Source organism: Cibotium barometz, chromosome 38 (assembly GCF_041138505.1).
Source record: "Cibotium barometz isolate CiBa-2024 chromosome 38, ASM4113850v1, whole genome shotgun sequence".
Classification (NCBI taxonomy): domain Eukaryota; kingdom Viridiplantae; phylum Streptophyta; class Polypodiopsida; order Cyatheales; family Cibotiaceae; genus Cibotium; species Cibotium barometz.
In genome coordinates, this window is record NC_141083.1 from 7,849,699 (window position 1) to 7,870,335 (window position 20,637).

General features: G+C 45.7%; 1 protein-coding gene across 1 annotated transcript in view; it reads left to right on the top strand.

Moving 5' to 3' along the window:
• EYA (eyes absent-like protein) overlaps positions 1-16,189 on the top strand; it is a 74,071-nt gene extending 57,882 nt beyond the window's left edge. Inside the window, exons 4-5 of the mRNA XM_086777365.1 lie at positions 1,562-1,747; positions 15,312-16,189. Coding sequence (XP_086633491.1) covers positions 1,562-1,747; positions 15,312-15,562 — 437 coding nt within the window. The 3' untranslated portion in view covers positions 15,563-16,189. The remainder of the gene's footprint in view (positions 1-1,561; positions 1,748-15,311) is intronic.
• Positions 16,190-20,637: the final 4,448 nt, after the last annotated feature.

Here is a 20,637-nt window from a genome sequence, read left to right on the forward strand (position 1 = left end):
ATGATAAGATGAGCATGATAAGATGCCTAACTTCCTCAGTAAATGGTGTGAAAAAAACTTGTGTCAGTCACTGTTAGAGATCAAGTATGAGATTCTTCTAAAATGTTGATTTTGATGTCGTAGGGAATCCATTCCTTCATTTTTTTCAAGCTTGGGCACACACGTTTCACATTCCCATTTTTGTACAAGTTGAGGCATGTTGTTTCCTAGTGTATATTGAAGCTTCAATGTAATGTATTGTCTTGGTTGCAAGCTGCAGGAAAATTTCATTTGCTGATTCAAGTGTGAGTTAGTAAATTGCATAGCCCTTTATTTTATCTGGAAGAAATCTGAATTCTTTTGCTCGTGCAAATGTGCAAGGGAGTCACTGAAAACAGTGTATCATAGGTCCTGCATGTGCTGGAGAGGGCTGTTTAATAAGGTCAATCTATGTGTGCGTCAGTTGGATATTGTTTTAAACAAGTCTTTATTGTATTTTCTTACACTAGGGGGTGCTAAGAATCCGTTATAATTTTTGTAAACTTACATGAGATCGTGGTATTCAATTACAAAGGCACACAAGTTTTACCTATTTTATTTATATCACCCTTTGCATACACGTGTTATAAGTGATTCCTTAGGAGTTGCACCGACCAAAAGCCACCCCCCCCCTCCTTTCCCCCGTGGACCTGTAGTATAGGCTTCATCTTGTAAGGTTGTAAAACTTTGTGTACTCAAATTGGGCAGGTGATTGAGGTTCAAGTTGTGTTGTAGTTATATCATGTTTTTTATTGGATCCATGGGGAAGGTTGCACTTTCTTCTGCCAAGGCAGAGTACAAGTTTGCTTGCTTTGCGACACAAGAAGCAATTCTGGTAGAGACAGATCTTGAAAGATATTGAGGTGATATTGCTAGGTTTTAAAAGAAAGGGACTCTGCCTTTGCGTATATGCTCATGGCAAGACTGGTGCATTGCCATTCTATATGGAGATTGTAGTATGTAGTACAATCAACAAACAAGATATATGTTTGAGGGAAATTGAGATTATAACCTCATGTGACAGTTCAAAATATGGGCTGTCTTATGCACAATATTACAATTAAAAATGAGACTGAAACTCTATCTTGCAAACACTTGACCTGGTTATTCAAAGAGGCATTTTGAGCGCATGAGCCTCTTCAAGCAGTTTTGAGGGAGAGCCTTTCAAGCATTGGGCAGGATGCTTGGAGATAAAATGGAAACCTTCAAATTCCTGAAATTTGTGGTATTTATTCGTCACTCTGTGATACGATTCTTATGATTGCAGTGTAGAGAGGAATGGGTAGTTGGTGTGGTTGGTGCTTCCGTTAGTTCCCAAAAATGGGAATGTCATTGATTTAAAAGAGGGACTATTAGTTGAAACCAAGTTATGTCAATCAACATTGTTTTGAGCATATCAAACAGTCCATGAATTTGGCCATTCAAAATAATGGGATTCTTCCCAATGCTTCATTTATACATAGTCAACAGTAGTGCTTATATGATGACCTGGCAGTTGTTGGCATAATCGGTTTGACCAGTGGCTTTGTTTTTTGACATTCAGGAAGGACTATTTTGCAGTGCTGTCTAGAAGCACTGGAAAGCAATACAACGGAAATCACTGGAACTGGGACTACTGCCTTTAGTTCGACAGGGTCGGTGAATGTCCTGGTGACATCAGGGAGCTTAGTTCCAAGCCTGATCAAAATCTTACTATTCAAATTAGACAAGTTCATTTCTCATGAGAATGGCAAGTTGTTCATTAATATTTATAGAAGATAATGTTACTTGCTGCTGCTCTAAACTGAGTCATTTTCGTGATCAGAATTCCAAGACATGTTTGCAGTGAATTTTTCCTTTTTAACTAGGAGTGTGTCACTTCATCTAACAAGCATATTAGTTTTCATATGTCAATCAATAAAACTTTCACATTTTGGCAAACATGTCCCTGGCAATAGTCCTCCCAAAATTAGGATGAGACTCGAAAACTGTTTTAGCAGAAAAAAAGGTACAAAACAGTCCTGGAAGGGGAAGAAGATAGTGTTAAGGAAAGAAGAAGAAGAGGTCAGGGGGTGTAATAAATTATAATCCTTTTCCCTCAAGTTCCCTGGGACACCTTTATGCCTGTGTTAAGTTCTTCTGCCACCTGCACATTGCTCCCCGGCTTTTTCTTCTCTGCCTGAACTCTCTTTGTTTGTCTCTACCTCGTTTTCTTTTCTCCCTCTGCCTGCTTGTGACACAGGGCATGGATCTTGTAGCAATCAACTACCAACTTAATAAAACACACAATTAAGCACCATTGAAAATATCACAAAACCAATGCCATAACACCACATGGGGGTCGAGTATAACTCCTGTGAAACACCCCAAGCAAGAAGTCCACTTATGTGTGTGTGTTTGTCCAAGATCCATACACACTTACACATATCTTTGAAGTGCATCCAAGCATCTTCCATCCGTGGTCATCTAAACATAAACAACAATTACAAAAATGAAGACACAGGTGGGCTTGGCTCTCACTTGCCACCGAAGCAAAGGCTCCAAACCAAATATAACGGGTGAGCCACCCCTGAGCTAGAGACCAATGCAACCCCAGTCTAGTCTCGCACCCTCAAGGAATGCGTGTCCCATACCACACACACCCTAGTCCTCACGACTGTCTTTAGTATGACTAACGAGTGGGCTTATTTGTAGCTGGGTCCTTGGGAGGCCCCTCTCCCAATGTCAGAGTCCCACAAGGGAACTCACATAATATTGAAGCACAACCCAACTACATAGCCCATAATCGAGTTCACACTGAGTAAATTGTCTGGCCGCATGCTAGTCATGTTATGTCCGGACACAGGACAACATTCTTCTCCTCCTAACGAGAGAGAGAAGATTGGGAGACCAAATGTGGATATTGGCAACGAAGTGAAGCAACATTACCTCAAGTATTGTCTTGATCTGCACAATCCCTCCATTTAATCAACCACTTAAAGCTGACCTGTTTCTCAGGGTTTGCGTTCCCCACGGTCAACAACTGCAACCGGCTCATGGAAAACATAAACAAATAGATCCTCAAGTCTCGTGAGCTTTTGGTCAGACACCAAGCTATCTCTTGCATTCATACCTTTTTCAGTCTATTGACATGAAAGATAGGATGCAGGCATATCCCATCCGGAAGGACGCAATCTGTAAGCCACCTCAAATAAGGTCAAGAATACCTCAGAGACAACATGTACACTTTTCCAATCCTTATTACATGATAATGTTTAGGATATTTCATGGAGCGCCCGGGGGGGGGGGGGGGGGGGGGGGGGGGGTATGTTGCCAGGCAGGCTGCGCAAGGGGCGTGCGAATGAAGGAGGCAATGAAGAAGCTGGGAGAGGGTGGAGAGGAAGGGCGGAAGGGCAGCAGGAGGGAAGTGAAGGAGATGGTGGGGGCGAGGGCGCATGGGAGGAAGATGGGCAGACCCCGCTCACAAGAGGTGGGCAGAAGGGTGGAAGGGTGAAAGGCGGGGGGAAGCACGCAGGAGGGGAAGGCTGGTGAAGGCGATGTGGTGGGCAGGCGCACTCAGGAGGAGGGAGGCGGAGGCAGGGTGGAGGATGGGGAAGAGGGGAGAAGAGTGATGGCGGGGGGGTGGGGGGGCAGGTGTGCAGACGGGGATGCTTCGGCACTTCGAGTTCAGGAGTGTATGCCCTCGAGGCTGTTGCCACCCACTTGTGCTGCCCAAACACCCATCCTACTGCCCGTTCAGTGCCATGCGCTGCCTCGTGCATACTTGAACCTGAGACACATGTCCACCTGCTGTAGCCCTTGGCTTTTGGGGAGTTTTCTGGACGTTGGACGTTCAAGGTGGCACCTTTGGATTAGGTGGATATTAATCTAGGCCACCCATGGTTGTATGATCATGTGGGAGTACAGGTTGACTTTCTAGGATACTTTTGGCCGTTCCTTAGAGGTGATTTGGGAGTCCTTAATGTCTCATAGAGATGCTATTACAGAAGATGTCACTAAGTGTTGCGAACCTTACATGTGGCAATAGGTGGGACTTACACGTGGCAACACATGGGATGCGTACACACTAATATGCAGGATTTACATGCTAGTAATGTGTCGAACACGCGGGCATTGCGTGGGAAAACCAATGGCGGCATATTATTGCACATCATCGCTTATAATAATAAGTGTGAACGGGTAATGTTCGTGGGTGACGGTTGTCGGCCAAGATCCAGTGATGTGTAGCAAGGAGGTACCAACGGGGACACAAGGTGCACATGAGTATGGTGTGTGGCCGGTAAGGTACACACTGGATGCCCGGGGTCACTGGTATATATAATGGTTTGGTGGTTAAACATGGTATGCCAAGCTAGGTTTTGTTTAGTTATTTTTGAGTTCTTCTTCTTCTCTCTCGTGTTTTTTGCATGAGGCTAGTTCTAGAGAGCTAGAGCCCCTTGCATGGAGGCTTGACATTTGGTATTAGAGCTTTGTGATTTGTTCTTGTCTATGGGGAAAGCTTTGCTGCACAATTAAGCTTGCAAGGGCGTGGAGACATGCTCATCGCTGCAGTTCGTCCGTTGTTCGTCGTTTTTCCATCGTCGCTACCGTCCGCTACCATTGCTGCTGCCCTGCTGCTGTTGTTGACGTTGTTGCTACCAGCTGTCGCTTGCAAGTGGTGGCTAAGCCACAAGCACCAGGGTGTTGTGCTTATGCTTCTTACACAGCCTGGTGGCCACTCCTCTCTCGACCCTGCTGCGCACACATGCCATCACCGTCGGCTGGCCGTCCATTGTCAACAGAAAAAGGGCCACGTTTTCTTTACAAAAAAAAAAAACCTTATTAAAAATTCAATCCCTAAGGTTTCTCTATTCCAAGGTTCTAAGAGGAGCTTCATGCACGGGTGAATCTAGGCTCCTTCCGGTGGTCCATTGATTGTGTCACGTGGTACGATCCACGAAGCTATAGCTCTACACGGCTTCAACCTACATTGGCTTCGACATGACAAGGGTGCTCACTTATCCCTTCTCTTTTTATTTTCCGTCGTTTGGTGCTTCTTGCAGATTATTGGTTAAAAATGGAATCTGATCACTTTGCCCCACAATCATCGGAGTCTGTTCCTTTTCGCCAAATGCATGATTTGCGGGAGCAAATGAACTCGTTTATGAATGATATCCACACTATGTTAATACCTACAGGACCTCAACCGACTTCGAATACCCATCACTTGGGTAGTCATGAGGGTACACTAGAAAAGGGATTAAAACTAAAACTTGCATTAAAGGATTTGAAACCACCAAAGTACACTGGCACTTTACCTTCTCTCACGGCTGATGCAGTAGATCAGTGGCTTTCTAAGTGGGAACAATGTTCTTCTTTATGTGATATCATAGATGAGCACATTAGAATCCAACATGTTGCATATAATTTATAGGATGTGGCTCATCATTGGTGGAGGAAAATTCAAAAGGACCAGGCAATCCCGAATACTTGGGAGGAATCTAATAATATCTTATTCAGAATTTTGTGCCACCAGATGAGGAGAGTAGAGCCCTTGATACTTGGTTTTTTCTCTCTCAAAAGAATCTTACAGTTCAGGAGTATGCTGACAAGTATCGGAACGTGCTTATGAAAATTCCGCAAATTTTACGAGATTTCTTACAGGTTCATAAATTCGCCTTGGGGTTAAATGATAAACTTCGACCATTAGTGCACTGTGAGAAGTGTCAAACTCTATCCAAAGCTGTAGAAATGGCTTTAGTTTATGAAGATGGTCGAAAGGGTCAAAATTAGGCAGTGGGTCAAGTTTCCAAGTCTCATTTTATGTGACCTACTTATGAAGCTTCGAGGTACACTAGTAGGCAAAAGAGAAAGGTATCTATGTCTATGTCTAGTCTACATTTCTCTACAAACACTCTTGCAGGAGTTAAGAGAAGGGTGTCAATGAAGAATGACCGCAAATCTTCTCTCATCCCAGAACAATTTGAGAAAGCAAAGAGTGAAGGATTATGCTATGCTTGTATGAGCAAGCATCAAAGGTGTGATTGTCCATTAAAGAAGCAACACATAATTGCAAATATGACCACTGGGCCTATAGATTTAGATCACGGGGATGATCTAGAGGAAGATTTATTGGATGATACTCCAAAGCAAACACCCTAGCGTTCTACCAGGATACTCTCAGTGTCAATTGAGAAACGGGTACCCACGGCTACAAATACAGTCTTATCTTCATAGACTCTTACCAGTTTTTGGTTACAAAACTTATTATCATTAATAGTTCGATTTAAGGGAAACCAGTGAAAGTACTGTTCGATATGGACTCATAATGTGGTTAGTTCTCAACTTGTCAAGAAGTTGAAGACTCAACCATCACCATATGAGTACACAGTTGAGCTAGCAGATGGCAAAGGAATAGAGGTTTGGAACCAACAGGTTGTAGGCCTTGGTCTCAACATTCAATCCTACTTTGCCATTTGGGCTTACTAATACACCAGCCACATTTATGATGTTAATGAATGATGTCTTTAGGCCATTCATGGATAAATTTGTGATGGATTTTATTGATGATATTTTGGTTTATAGTAAATCTTTACTGGAGCACAAACCACACTTGTTTACTGTAGTTGGCGTGCTCGGGGAAAATGTATTATATGCCAATAAACAAAAGACTTTCCTATGTCAAGAGAAAGTTGAATATTTGGGACATATTATATCGGCGCTAGGCTTAAAGATGGATCCAAAGAAAGTAGCAGTAATCTTGGCTTGGCTTATTCCAGAGAAGAGAACTACGCTCATATCTTTCTTAGGACTATGTGGTTCTTATAGAAAGTATATTATCTTCTGTTGTGAAATAGCAGCGCCATTGACCGACTTGCTGCAGGTTATCGTTGTTTATATTTGGACCGACATTCAACAGCGAAGTTTTGATAAATTAAAGCAGGCGGTTGCAACTCCACCTGTGTTGAAGATCGTGGATCTGTCATTACCTTTTGTCGTTGAGACAGATGCTAGTAGCATTGCCATAGGAGTTGTGTTGAGCCAAGAAGGCCGACCAGTGGCTTTTGAAAGTAAGAAACGTAGTAGTTCGCAACACAAGTGGCCCACATAGGAGCTTGAATTATATGCAGTTATGCATACACTCAAGGTGTGGAGGCATTACTTATATGGAGATGAGTTTAAGGTATACACGGATCATGATACACTGAAGTATTTTTGTAACTAGCTGGACTTAAGAAGCCATCAAGCAAGATGGGCCGAATTGATACAAGAGTTTCACATGGAAATCTTATATTGACAAGGAAAAGAGAATGTTGTTGCTGATGCATTGTCTCACATAATGTATCAGATGAGTTTCAGTATAGTTGAGAATGAGATCATTCATAGAATATGTGAAGCTCAAAAGATGGATCCGTATGTTCAATCGCAAGTAGATGAGGAATCAGTCCCATGTGATTTATTGTCTGGTAAACGTAGGTTTACCATTGAGAATGGAATTCTCAAGAGGAACGGTAAGATATGTGTTCCAGACTCAGATAATTTGAGGATATTGGTGACACGAGAATGTCATGATAGTCTATGTGTTGGACACTCGGGAATTAAGCAAAAAGTTGAGCTCGTTAAACTTTCTACTGGTGGCCACAGTTAAAAGAAACATATTAATCATTTTGTGGCACATTGTTTGTAGTGTCAGGTTACTAAATTCGAGCATGTGAAGTCGTCGGGATTGTTTTATCCATTGCCTATTCCAGAGAGGAAATGGCAAAGTATTTCCATGGATTTCATTATGGGTTATAATGCTATCTTTGTAATTGTGGATAGATTATCTAAGATGGCACATTTTTTTCCTACTACAAACAAAGTTGAAGCTCCGCAAGTGCAGAATTATTTATTACCAACGTGTTTAGACTACATGGCTTGTGTGAATCCATTGTGTCGGATAGAGATCTGCGGTTTACAGGTAATTTTCGGCAGCATGTTTTTAGTAAACTTGGCACGCAACTCCGCATGAGTAGCGGTGATCATCCACAGACTAATGGTCAGACCGTGAGAGTCAACCAAGTCTTGGAGGATATGCTTAGAGCTTATATCGGAGAATGAAAGAGCGATTGGGAAAAGTATTTACCTTTTTTAGACTTATAATTCGCGCAAGATTTTCTGTACAAATTTTCTCCATTTGAATTGAATTATGGGTATAATCCATTGATGCCAGGTACAATTTGATTACCTCGAAAGACACCAAGTGCAGCTGAATTTTTGTCTCAGATGCAATTAAATTTAGGTAGAGCTCAAGATTATATTTGTCGGGATATGGATTGAGCGGTTGAGTATGGTAATCCCAAGTGGATAGCTTGTTTTTTAAACAGGGAGAGAAAGTGTTCTACTTGTTCCTTGGAGGACTGAGACGCTTTGTGCGGGTAAATCTACTAAGTTGTCGCCTAGATATTGTGGGCCATGGATGATTTTGAAACAAGTTGGAGATATGGCTTATAAGATAGACTTACCACAAGACTATCATGTCCACCCAATATTTCATGTGAGTTGATTGAAGTGTTATCTTCACGATGGTGATAATTTAGTTGATGGTATGATTGCTTTGTAGGAACCTGATCAAGAGGATCATGGACCAGAACAGATCTTGGAAACGAAGAGAAAGACGATTGCGAAATCGTCTTCTTCGGGGATTCCTTGTAAAATAGAAAGGATATCCCTTGATAGATGCAACTTGAAAAACGGAGTTTCAGTTTAGTAAGCGTTATCCTCAGTTTGTCTCATCGAGGACGATGATTCCTAAAAGGAGGAAAGAATGTTACGACCCTTACACGTGGCAACACATGGGACACGTACACACCGATACGCGGGATTTACATGCTAGTAATGCGTAGGACATGCGGGCGTTGTGTGGAAAAACCAATGGCGGCATACTATTGCACATCATCTCTTATAATAATAAGTGTGAACGGGTAAGGTACACACTGGACACCTGGGGTCACTGGTATATATAATGGTTGGGTGGTTAAACATGGTATGCCAAGCTAGGTTTTGTGTAGCTATCTTCTTCTCTTTCACGTTTTTTGCATGAGGCTAGATTCAGAGAGCTAGAGTTCCTTGCATAGAGGCTTGACACTAAGGTTCAAGCACACAAAGGCCTGATCATAATTCTCAACACCTTGCCTTGATTAAGCAGATGCCCTTTAAATGAAATGGGTGGTGCACAAGGGTGGTCATACTTGTATGGTATATGTCTGATCTATTCAACCAGACGACTTGGAGGATTTGGCGGCAAATAGACAATGCAATTTGGATGAGCATGGACACTTGTTAAATGCCGATTGCCCAAGAAGCTACCTCCGTCTCAGCCCGAGGATCACCACATTTTCTAACTTCGCAATCACTCAACTCATCTCCTGCGTAGAAGCCTTCTTGAAACGCCTCACCTAGTTAGCTTTAGTTTTCGCCAAGTGTCGCTCTTCCTGGTTACGTCTTAATCTCTTAGTGTCATTTCTTGGTGGTCCAAGGCACACTCCTAGGTCACATCATCTCTTCTGAAGGCTTGGCACCCGACCTCGATAAGATTGTCACCATCCTTAGATTGCCTTCCCCCGTCACTCCCAAAAGAACTTGAATCTTTGTCGGGCACCCAGCTATCATCGCCGCTTTATAGATACGTATGTTGATGTAGCCCTTCCCCTAACCCGCCTAGTCAAACCATTCACCCTCTTCCAGTGGTCTAACCTGGCGTCTACCGCCTTCACCTACCTTCAAAGTGCCTCATAGAACCACCAAACTCGACGATCATCTTCCATGTTCCACACAGATGCAAGTCTCTCCGCTGTTGGCGTGGTCCTCAATCAATCGAGTCGGGAGTACAAATTGGACATGCCCATCTACTACGCCAGTCGCCTTCTCACTCCAGCTGAACAAAACTACAACACCACAGAGTAGGAAGGCCTGGCCATCGTCTAGAAATATGTGGAAGGCCAACCATGTTCAAATATGTGTTCACCAAGTCTTGTGACACATACCAACGATGTGGGCCCAAACCCACTTGTCAGTCCAATCGGCCTCTCCAGATCTCCCTAGCACAATCACCCTTTGAGCATTAGAGCATTGATTTCTTGGGCCCTTAGATCCTGTGGCCCACTCCAGTCAGCATAGGTACATCATGGTTGCCACTGATTACGCTACCCAGTGGGCTGAAGCTCAAGCCACCAAGGATTGCATGGCCAACACGGCGGCCTAGTTCTTATATGAGCACATCTTCGTTCGCTTTGGCTGCTCCTTGGAAATTACCTATGAGACAGATAGGGGCTCCCACTTCGTCAACGAAGGCATCGCCACCTTACTCCGCTTATACAAGATCTTCCACCAGAAGTCATGTGCCTATTACTCTCGGGCAAATGGACAGGCCAAAAGCACCAACAAAGTGCTTTGCCACTTACTTCGAAAGATGTGTAATACCCACGTCACTGGTCCGAGGCACTCCTAGGCACATTGTGGGCTTACTGCACCGCCTTCAAAGCCACAACAAGGCACATCCCATTTCAATTGGTTCACGGCCTAGAAGTATTCTTGCCCTTCGAATTTAACAATGGTTCGCATTAGATAGGATGCGGCCACCATGATGATGTTTCACACCATGCCACTGCGCTCCGGCTGACTATTTTAGATGAAACCCAGGCATTGGCCACCTAGGTTGTGGAGGTTGAACAAAACAGACGGAAGGTGTGGTGTGATCGCCATCCCGGAAGCCCCAGTTTTAGGAGGGTCAGTTGGTCTTGGTGTACCAAGCTTGCTATCTGAAACGGGCAAAGAAGCTCATTCCAGCTTGAGAAAAATCATTTCTGGTCCACCGGATCCTTCCTCAAAGTGTTGTGCAACTCCGCACGTTGGACAGCCACTCCTTTCCTTGGTAATGACTCCAAGATTAAGGTGTACCCTTCTAGCGCCTCTACTTAACTCTCCCAAAAAAAAAAAACGCTTCCTCACCTACCTCTTGCAACAGACCCCCACTACACTTCCCTCCACGTTGCCACCCCGCCAACTTCACCATTCTTCTCCCCTGGTGTCCCTCATAAGACCTCAGATGCAACAGGACTCCCCAGCCTTGTCCCACCGCCATCGACCGCACCACCCCTTTTGCCACCCTTGGCACCCCCTTGGTCAACCCCTCAGTTAGCCCCTCCGCCCCCCTTCCATTCTACTCCACCCCAAGGGTCTCTGTTGGCACGGCATCACCATCCTCGCTTCAAGTGGTCTCTACCCTCCCCACCTCATCCCTATCCTCACCAACAAGTTTTGCCCCCTTTCCTACCTCGCCCCCCGGCCATGGTAACCTCACTTCCCTGCCAGTACATGTGGGAAGTTGGTCGTCATTCGGATCCCTCCCAACTATCCCTCCTACTACTATGGTGGTCTCCACACTTCCTGCCGCTGCTTCGACCATCACTTTCGCGGATCCCTCTCTTCCCATACCTGCTTTGGGTTAACCACATGAGGTCACCTTCCGCGCTGATTGAGGTGGTAATATAGAGCACATTGAGCTTCCCGACTCTCCCTTTTCTTATAGTGCTCGAGATATTTCTGTGGGAGATGTACCTTACTTGCAGTTCCATGATCCTCCAGAGAGGGCGTCCTTGCCTTATCCTCATTGAGCTCTCCGCATAGTTCGAGGTTTGGATAATCTCTCTACTGATCTTCGCATTTACTCCACCTATCTTATAGACTACTACTTCCAGCTAGCCCATGATACCCACCACCAGAGGGATTGCACTCAACAGGTCGAGGATACGATTCGGGGTCTCCAAGCTCAAGTCTCCACTCTTGAGCAACGCCTTCACGAAGTAGAATCAGAGCTCACCCAGGTCCACACATCATTTTCCCCCACACCACAAGTGGCACAACAAAACAAGTGAAGGATCAGAGAAGCACAGTACAGAGCCTAGGGCTAAGGGGGATTGAAGGTGTCCATGGATGCAAAGGGGGGAGAGAGAGAGAGAGAGAGAGAGAGAGAGAGAGAGAGAGAAACAAAAGCTCTTAGTGAGAGAGGATTTGCACGATTGAACAATATTTGATTAATTGATAATCACCAAGTATAATGCCTCTTTGTAGGTTTACAACCTTATCTTTTGACTCACAAATAAACACGGGACACATTGCACACTTATCTTATCCAGATATAAGGGGTGCTCACACCTAGGCAGGTGTTCACACACACTTCTTTTTTTTTTTTTTTTGTTCACACACACATATACATGAATAATGTTACACACATACATTTAAACCTTTGGGGGTATTACACATACGAACACATGTGGGTACACATACGTGACTACACACATGAGCTCCGAAACCCCAACGAACCCTCCTTTAGAGTGAAGGTGGTGAGACCCGAACGCAAAAGAAAGATACTACACTCTAACCCCATCACATGCTGTGTCAAAATGGACTCATCATGCACACCTCCCGTCTCATGATAGACCTCCAATCACATAATGCAACCGAGGTAGCAAGGGCAACACTTTATTCACCCCCCTCGCTCCTAACTAGGATAATGGAAACACGAAGCCTTTTGATATCATTAAGGCAGAAAAATACACACAGAGATTATGACATCTCGTTTTGGGGGACATCCAGGGGCAGAGAACCCATGACAAAAATGAAAGAGAAGCAGCTAAAATACGGAACTGGGGAAGAATCCCCCCGTGATGGAAGAAGCGTTGTCCTTGCATCGTTTCTTCCACGACACCGTCACTTGGAGCGTCAACATGTAGATATTCGATGGAGTACATGGGGGAGGCAAACATTGCACTGGAGAAGCCGAGTGGAGTGGAAGGCAAAGCATGGTGCTGCCATGTCGATGCCGGGTGCTGTTGGGGTGCCACAAGGCGGTACTGTCGCCTCGTACCCCATGGGGATGACTCCCATTGATGCAAGAAGCATCAATGTTGCCACAAGATGCAAATTTTTGGAAAAGCCCCAAAAATTGAACATGCCGATCCCTTCATTTTGAGCTCAGAAGATGAAATTTTACAAAACTCCTAATTTGTAGGGTAGTGCGGGCTTAAATTTTGATGCAAGAATGAAAAGATCAGAAAAGCCCCAAATTTTTAGGACTGTTGGTGGAGATGGCAAGCAACAAACAGCAACAGGAACAGGAGGGTGGTTGATGGTGAAGAGAATGAGCAGGCAATACGTGGCTACGAAGAAGGGCAGGGGAGATCTGCGAGCAAGTGACGGAAGGCAGCAACAGTGCAGGTGCGCAAGCGAGAGGTGCGAGCATGACGTCAAGGGTGCACGGTGGAAAGAAAAAGCGAGCAAGAGGATGGTGGGCGGAAAATGTGCCACTGGGGGGTGAAAATGGGGCTTGGCTTGGCAAGGGTGTGCTAAGGCTAGCGCCACCTGGGAGGCGGGCAGCTCAGCCAGCCCAGTCCCCATCCGGCTGAGGTGGCGGCTCAGCTCAGCCCCCCCGGCACCCTATCATGGGGCCCACTTGTTTGGGCGGAGGCGGTTGAGACGGTGGTGTGACACAGAGAGGGCGGAAACAGCAAGATTCTGCGAAAAAGATCCTCCTATTAGTTACCAAGAAAACATCCAAAATGGCCAAGTACAAACCCTTCCCCAACGGAGAAACACCAGTAAAGATGAACAAAAGGGAGAATGCACTTCTCCTTGGCTGGCCGCTCGAGGAGGAGAAGGCTATCTCATACAGTGGGGGGAGGGAAAAATAACCACACAGGTGGTCTGTAATGCCAAGTGGGCTCGCCAGCACTATCTGTAAGAAAGGGACCAAGCCGCGAGATTGTGTGGAAAGGCCTACTGACGCTTCCTCATGTGGTCTGAACCGCCCTGAAGCTGCCCCCACTGACCACGGAGGGTATGAACGATATCAAGCCAGATGCTCCGGATAGACTCTGCTGGCGGGGTGAGGGTGTCTTCAATGGCTTCGTTACATCGAGCTCTCCATATATGCCACGTGGCTATACTACTACAAATCTTCCGTTGCTGGCAACAACATGGGGTCCAATAATCAGTAGGCAGAGCTGAAACTGGCATAGTGGAAGTACGAAGGTGAGAGACCTGAAGGGCTAGTCCCCCACCTTTCTCCTCATACGGCATGATGATCTCGGACTCAGTGGCCCAAGCAATAGTGCTCCACATAACAATATGGGCGGGAGCTTGATCCATAGTGAAAATGCGTATGATCCTCTGCCAAACTTGTTGGGCCTTTGGGCAATTCCAAATACAGTGATGTTGAGACCCCTGGGGATGGCCACACCTTGACATAATGCTGGTCTGCCCCCAAGTGCCAACTGCTGAGCTCTTATGTGCCAGCTGCCACATGAAAAGAGTGATCTTCCGCGGCCGAAAGCTGTCACACAGCCGCTTTCAGAAATCTGTGAGAAAATGCGGTGGGAGGCCTTGGGACTGCCAATGTGTTGTTGCGGCTGGAGTGTCCTCCACCTTCGACATCTGGATCGTGCGGCCCAGCCGTGCAGTGTAAGCAGAGAAGGGGGTACCAGTTGACTCCTCTCTGTCCTCTGGGTCCTGCCATGTCCACTCTCCCAAGTCCCACTGGAGACTCGCCCTCCCACATCCATACCCGCCATAGTCCCTCTCTGGCCACCTTGGCTGGTGGAGGGTCGATGTGTCACTCGTGTGTGAAAACCAATCACCCTCACCCTCTGCAAGGTGCAACCCCTGAGGTCCTCCAAGGGATCTCTGATGGGAGCTCATTTCTTTACGTGCCCAAGCAGCAGACTTGGATGCCCTTCACCTGTCTCTCCGTCCTTTCCAATCACTTCTCTCACTGGTTCTCAAACCTCTCCATCAATTGGGGTACCCAGCCTTTAGGTTTCTATCATTGTACATAACATCTTTCATGATGTATTGACAGTATAGTGCATATTTTCATTCAATACAAATTTATCACTTCACAGTGCTCTATTTTTTCTTTCTCACAGAGGATGGTGAGCACTCTAGTGCTGGGTGAAATTGTTTGGCACTACAGCCCCAGTGTGGCCTCCCTAGAGAGCTGTAATTTCTTTTCAGCAGCTGTGTTTTCTTTTTTACTAACAGAGGGATTCTTTCTTGGGTAAATGGTCACAGTTCAGCCAAGACCAGTAAATGCCACTCTAATCATTCTGATTTTCTTGTACGCATTCAAGTGTATAATTACAACCACTTGCCTATGAAATCATGCTTCAGTGTGAAGAAAATATCTATGTTTAGAGGAGTTAGATTGTAGTAGCTTAGTAGGCTGCTAATGGATGGCACAATCTGCTTTAATACAAACCACAAATTTTTCTCTGTTATGTGATCTGTTGATGGTGCAGTGTACAGCTCCACAGAGGTTGGGAAGCTTCAATGCTTCACATGGATAAGGCAGCGTTTTGACAACCCAAGAGTGAAGTTTTGTGTAATTGGAGATGGTCTAGATGAGTGTGACGCTGCACAAGCACTTGGCTGGCCATTTGTGAAGGTTGATACAATGCCTCATGGTCACCTTGGCTTACCTTCACTCTCTGTAACAATCATCGAAAGCTATATGAGGGTCATATATGGGGATGATGAAGGTGATTCATAAAGTCCAGCACCTTGAAGTACATGCGTGGGGTCAAATTTTTTTTATGCGTCTCTGTGAATATGCTACTCAAGGGCTGCACATACTGTGTGTGTGTTGGAAGTAAACTTGGAGGAAGAAGTAACACTGATTTTCCCCCAGGGAAATAAATGGATTACACAGTTGACAAAAAAGCGGCTCACTGAGGTTCTTCATTTTGTGCTGGCTGCAAAAAAAAAAAAACTTACTACTTGGCCTAGTGGTGCATGGACAGGATGTAATAATAAGGTTGATATGCCTTTAATTCATGGAACAAGTACCTTCTCCTGTGTGCTGATGACAAGAGTAGGGGTTTCAAATCGTACAAATGTTGCCATGCAAAATGAAGTTATGATATGAAGCTGTATGAGTAGCCGCATTTACATGACATCAAGGGGCATGGTGACACTACATTGTTTAGCGAGTTACAATTACAGAAATAGGTTGGTTCTTGCTGTTATTTTTTTGATGCAGAACATTTGCTTTTGGCAACATGACAATGTCATGTTTCACAGATAATCACAAAAAACTAAGTGGAATGTACGGTGAATGTTAGCAAATATTATTTGTATCAAGATGTGATGTGTAAGCACATATTTTGTTTTTTTAATCGTCCAACTCTATGCAGTTCTATAGGCTGTTAACTGCATAGTGAGCACCGATTGGCTTCTCAGGTATTGCTTTTTCTTTTGGACCTCAGTATCTGTTGTGTTCAGTAATTGTCCAAGCTGTGGGGAGTTTTCAACTGCTGTTGGCATTGTCCTATCCTCGAGCAGGAAGTATATCTTTCATTCTTGTTGTGGGTAAAGCTTATATTAATAATCAGCCCCAAAGTGTTGTAATGCTAATCTAAAGTAAGATGTTTGCAGCAATAGTAGAGAAATCCATGTTTCTCACTTTTTTCTTAAAAAACAAAGCTATACATGCTTTTATACCCGTGCGTTTCTCCATCATATTTATCGCAACAGCAGTTGGATAGAACCTTACCATGGTGGCTTGTTGAGCTGAAAGCATTCATGTGTAGATGAGGTACTTGTTTAATAGGTGCTATTTAAGCACAGCACGTGAGAGGAGGGAAGAGTGGTTGATCTTGATTGTAACTTTGAGTTGAAGACCTTGCAGTCGTTGAAGAGCAGCAGTACATTAGTAAATCAAAATGAGAATTATTGATGAGCCAAAGATCATCAATGTTACTAGCAGCTCATTTCCCCCCCATCCCCCCCCCCCCCGAAAAAGAGTTCCTAGAAGGCAAGAGTACAAACTTTTTTTTTTTTTTTGGGGGTAATACGTTATATTACTAGTGGGAAACCTCCAAGTGGAGGAGAGAACCCACAATCAACACAATCAGAATACAGAAAACATGAGGCAAGTTACAAAGCCTAGATAACCAACTATGAGATAGCTAAAGTTCAAAAGCAATTAAAGAGCACTTATATCTAGTGCAAGGGAAGATCTCCAAGGTCGAAATAATCGTGAAGAGATAAAAGAAGGGATCTCTTGAAGAAAGCAAAATAGGGAATATCTAGTGTGGCAAAGATCAGTTGATTTCTTGCATGATAAATGGACCATATGGCCCAAAATCTAGTCCATGCAATGAAAGTATCAAATTCTGTCAAAGTGGGGGAAATGTTGCCAAATAGCCAAACAATTTGTGCACAAATCTCACACAAAGGTGTCTTGACAATCTATCTAGAAGTGCATGGGAACGGGGGGCAAGACCATAGAAGATGACAGATTGTTACACGTGGATATGAACATCTTCTACAAAATGTGGGAACAATAAGTCTTTTGGCTAGAAAAGTGCCAACCGGTAAAGCACCAACAAGGCATCCCCAGAAAAGACTTTTTGTTTGAGGGATAATTTACTCTTTCAGATCTTGGAGACAGACACTCTCCATCACCTAAAAGGCTTGTTAATGTGCCATAGTGAGTTTAGATGAGCCTATATCCAAGAAGGAAGAATCAATTTGTATGCACTGGTTGCAGTCGTATTGTGAAGGGGCACCGCATGGCAGCTTGCATTTTGACCCACCAATATCCAATCATTTAGACTATGACTCAATTCTAGACTATGACTCAATTCTAGACGAGGTCATGAAGTGTGCATTTTTATTGTCAACAATTTGATGACCGCGAGCTCCCCGAACCCTGAACCGCTTCCTTCCTCCATCGTTGCGCCTCTCTTCCTCCATCGCTGGCCTGATTCGTTCCCTTCCGCCTCTGATCCTCTTTGCCTTCGCTTCCTTCCTTCCTCGCTGCCCCCTTCTTCTTCCTCGTTTCCTTCCTATCGCTTCCTTCGTCCTCACTGCGCCCCTCATTCCTCCTTCGCTGCGCCCCTCTTCCTCCATCGCTGCCTGCTGCTTCGCCCCCTTTCCTCCTCCGCCTCCCCTCCTTGCCTTTGCCCGCGCATTTCGCCTCCCCTCCTCTAATCGCCTCCCATCCTTCCTCCGCCTCTTCCCTCAGCGCAGCGCTGCTGTGCTGCCCCTCCCCCGCCCCTCTTCGCTTTGTGTCTAGCCTCTCCCCCTTTCTTCCCTTTTCTCTTTTTTGCTGTTCTTTTTACCTCCCTCCTTTCCTTTCCTCCGCCTCATCACCTTCCTCTTCCCCTTGGTTCGGATTGCTCCTCATCCGGGTTCAAGTCGGCCTTTTTCTTCGATTAGCATCATGGCTAATCATTGTCCCTCGGCCGGGCGAACCATTGTTTTCTCCCGAAGCCGAGCTCGCGGTCCTCTACGCCGAAATTGAGAAAGACTCCAAAACGACCCTCATTGCCAGAATCTTCGGATCTCACCCAGGCTCGGGATTGGGTCCTGTCGGCTCTGCCCTCCGACCTCGCTCTACACTTTCAAGATGTTAGGTTGCATGGAAGAGGTTTCTTCCAAGTGGATTTTGATTCTGAGGACGCAGCCTCAGAGGTTTTGAAGGGCAGCCCTTTGCCATTGGGCCCGAGGAAGATATTCTTTCTTCCCTACTCCAGCTATTTTGACCCTGTTGAGGAAGAGCGGAACCGTTTCCCGATTACTCTCAGATTTCCTGGTTTTCCACGCGCATATTGGCCTATGTTAGAGGCCATCGGGTCTGCCTTTGGGCTTGTTCTTCAAGTGCCCCCCCTTCACGCCTTGCCGACATCTTCTGCCCAGGTGGTCACTGCCTCTGCGGATGCTGTCCCCAGGGTCATGGTTCTTGCCCGTGACATTGAGCTCTTTGAGGACTATGTTTTGCTTCCGGGCCCTTGTGGCCCTTTGAAGCAACGTATGGAGATTGCAGGTAAACCCGATCAGTGCCGGGTTTGTCACCAACAGGGTCACTTTGCTCGAGATTGTCCTCGGGCTCGAGGTCGCAGGCGGCCTCGTAAGCGTGCCTCTCAGGCACCACCTCCCTTGGTTCCTAGTCCGCTAGGTGTGGCGTGTTGTCTCTCACGCCCGCCCCCTTGGTGCGATTGATGGGAAGGCTTCCTCGGATCATGTACAGATATATGATGTTTCTGGTCAGAAGGATGTGTCAGCTGATGCATCTTTGCAGAGAGATGATATTTCAGATCAGGATGACTTTGTGGAGTCCTCTCTACTTGGAGGGGGTGATATGCAGGATGTTCAGCACAGTCATTGCCCTTGATGCCCCGCAGGGCGAACAGGTTTCTCGTACATATGCAGGGCCTCGGACAAGGGCATGTCAGTGGACTTTGCCCTGTGGATTTTCCCGTCCTCCAGCATTATGAGAGGCGTCCACAGGCTGTCCATCGTCTTCTTAGATCGGGGGTCAAACTCTCTTCTCTTCCATGAGAATCGTCTCATATGGAATGTTCAGGGCCTTGGAGGGCTTCCCACCCGTGGTAGGAAGCGCCTTCTGAAGGACCAGCTTCACCCTGCTGTTACAAGAGGGTCTATGGATGTGCTTTTGTTGCAGGAACACAAATTGGATAGATCTGTGTGGCAAAACTGGTAAGATGCTTTCTGGCGACACCTTCTAGTCCTCGGCAGTTGGGACTAGAGGGGGTGTTTATATTTCAGCGGCAGCATCTATTATACCTCATGTTATTGGGCATGGTGTTATCATCCCTGCTAGAGCGCAGTGGATCTTGATCATGCATGAGGGTCAGAAATTGGGAATCTTGAATATCTATGCACCTAACGTGAGAGGTGAAAGGGTGGGACACCATTACAAATGTCATTCCCCAAGTTGATCATTGGATAGTGGGAGGAGATTTTAATATGGTTGAGCAATCTTTTGACAAGAAGGGTGGACGCGAAGGGGGTTTACACCCTTTGGAGCGAGCCTCATGGGAGAGGTTCACGCTTTCCTTTTTTGGCAGGGATTGCTAGACTGAGGATGACTTCCAAAGAAGGCCAAATTCCTTATCTTTCTCTTGGCATAACCGCAGGAGCGGGGATGAGAGCATCTTTGCACGTCTGGACAGGTTTTATGTGGATGATTGGTCCTTGGATGGCGGAGGCACCATTGCTATTATGCTTGGCACCACCAAATCTGATCATTGCCTCGTCGTTTTGTGTCTCAGGGAACCTATGGCTTGCTCGGACTCTCCCCGTATCCGTATCCCAGACTCTCTTTATCTAGATGCTGACATTTCCCTTGAGATCAGAGAGATATGGAGATCTTGTGACGGTCCTGATCCTCGTCATAGTATTGCGCTAGCTCTTGAGAGGACCAGCCATCATTATCATAGCATTGCCTTGTCTAAGAACCAGGAGGCTCTGGACAAGGAGAGAGCTATTAGGCGTAGGATTGCTGCTCTTCAGAGGGCACATGAAAAGCATCCACATGCGACTTGGATTACAAACCTCTTGACCACAGTTAGAGCAGAGCTGCAGTTGGCCATGGACAGGAGGGTTGAGTTCGCCTTTCATGCGAATGAGGCCTTTTGGACTCAGATGGGTGGCAGATGCAATAAAGAGTTTTTTTCAGCACACCGGCCTTCCCATAGCAGGGACTCTGTGAGGTACTTGTTGCAGGATTCACAGGGTGAGGTTCTTATTGAGCCTGATAAGGTGAGGGATATTGCTTCAGAATTTTATCGGTCTTTGTTGATTGCAGAGGTGCCCTCC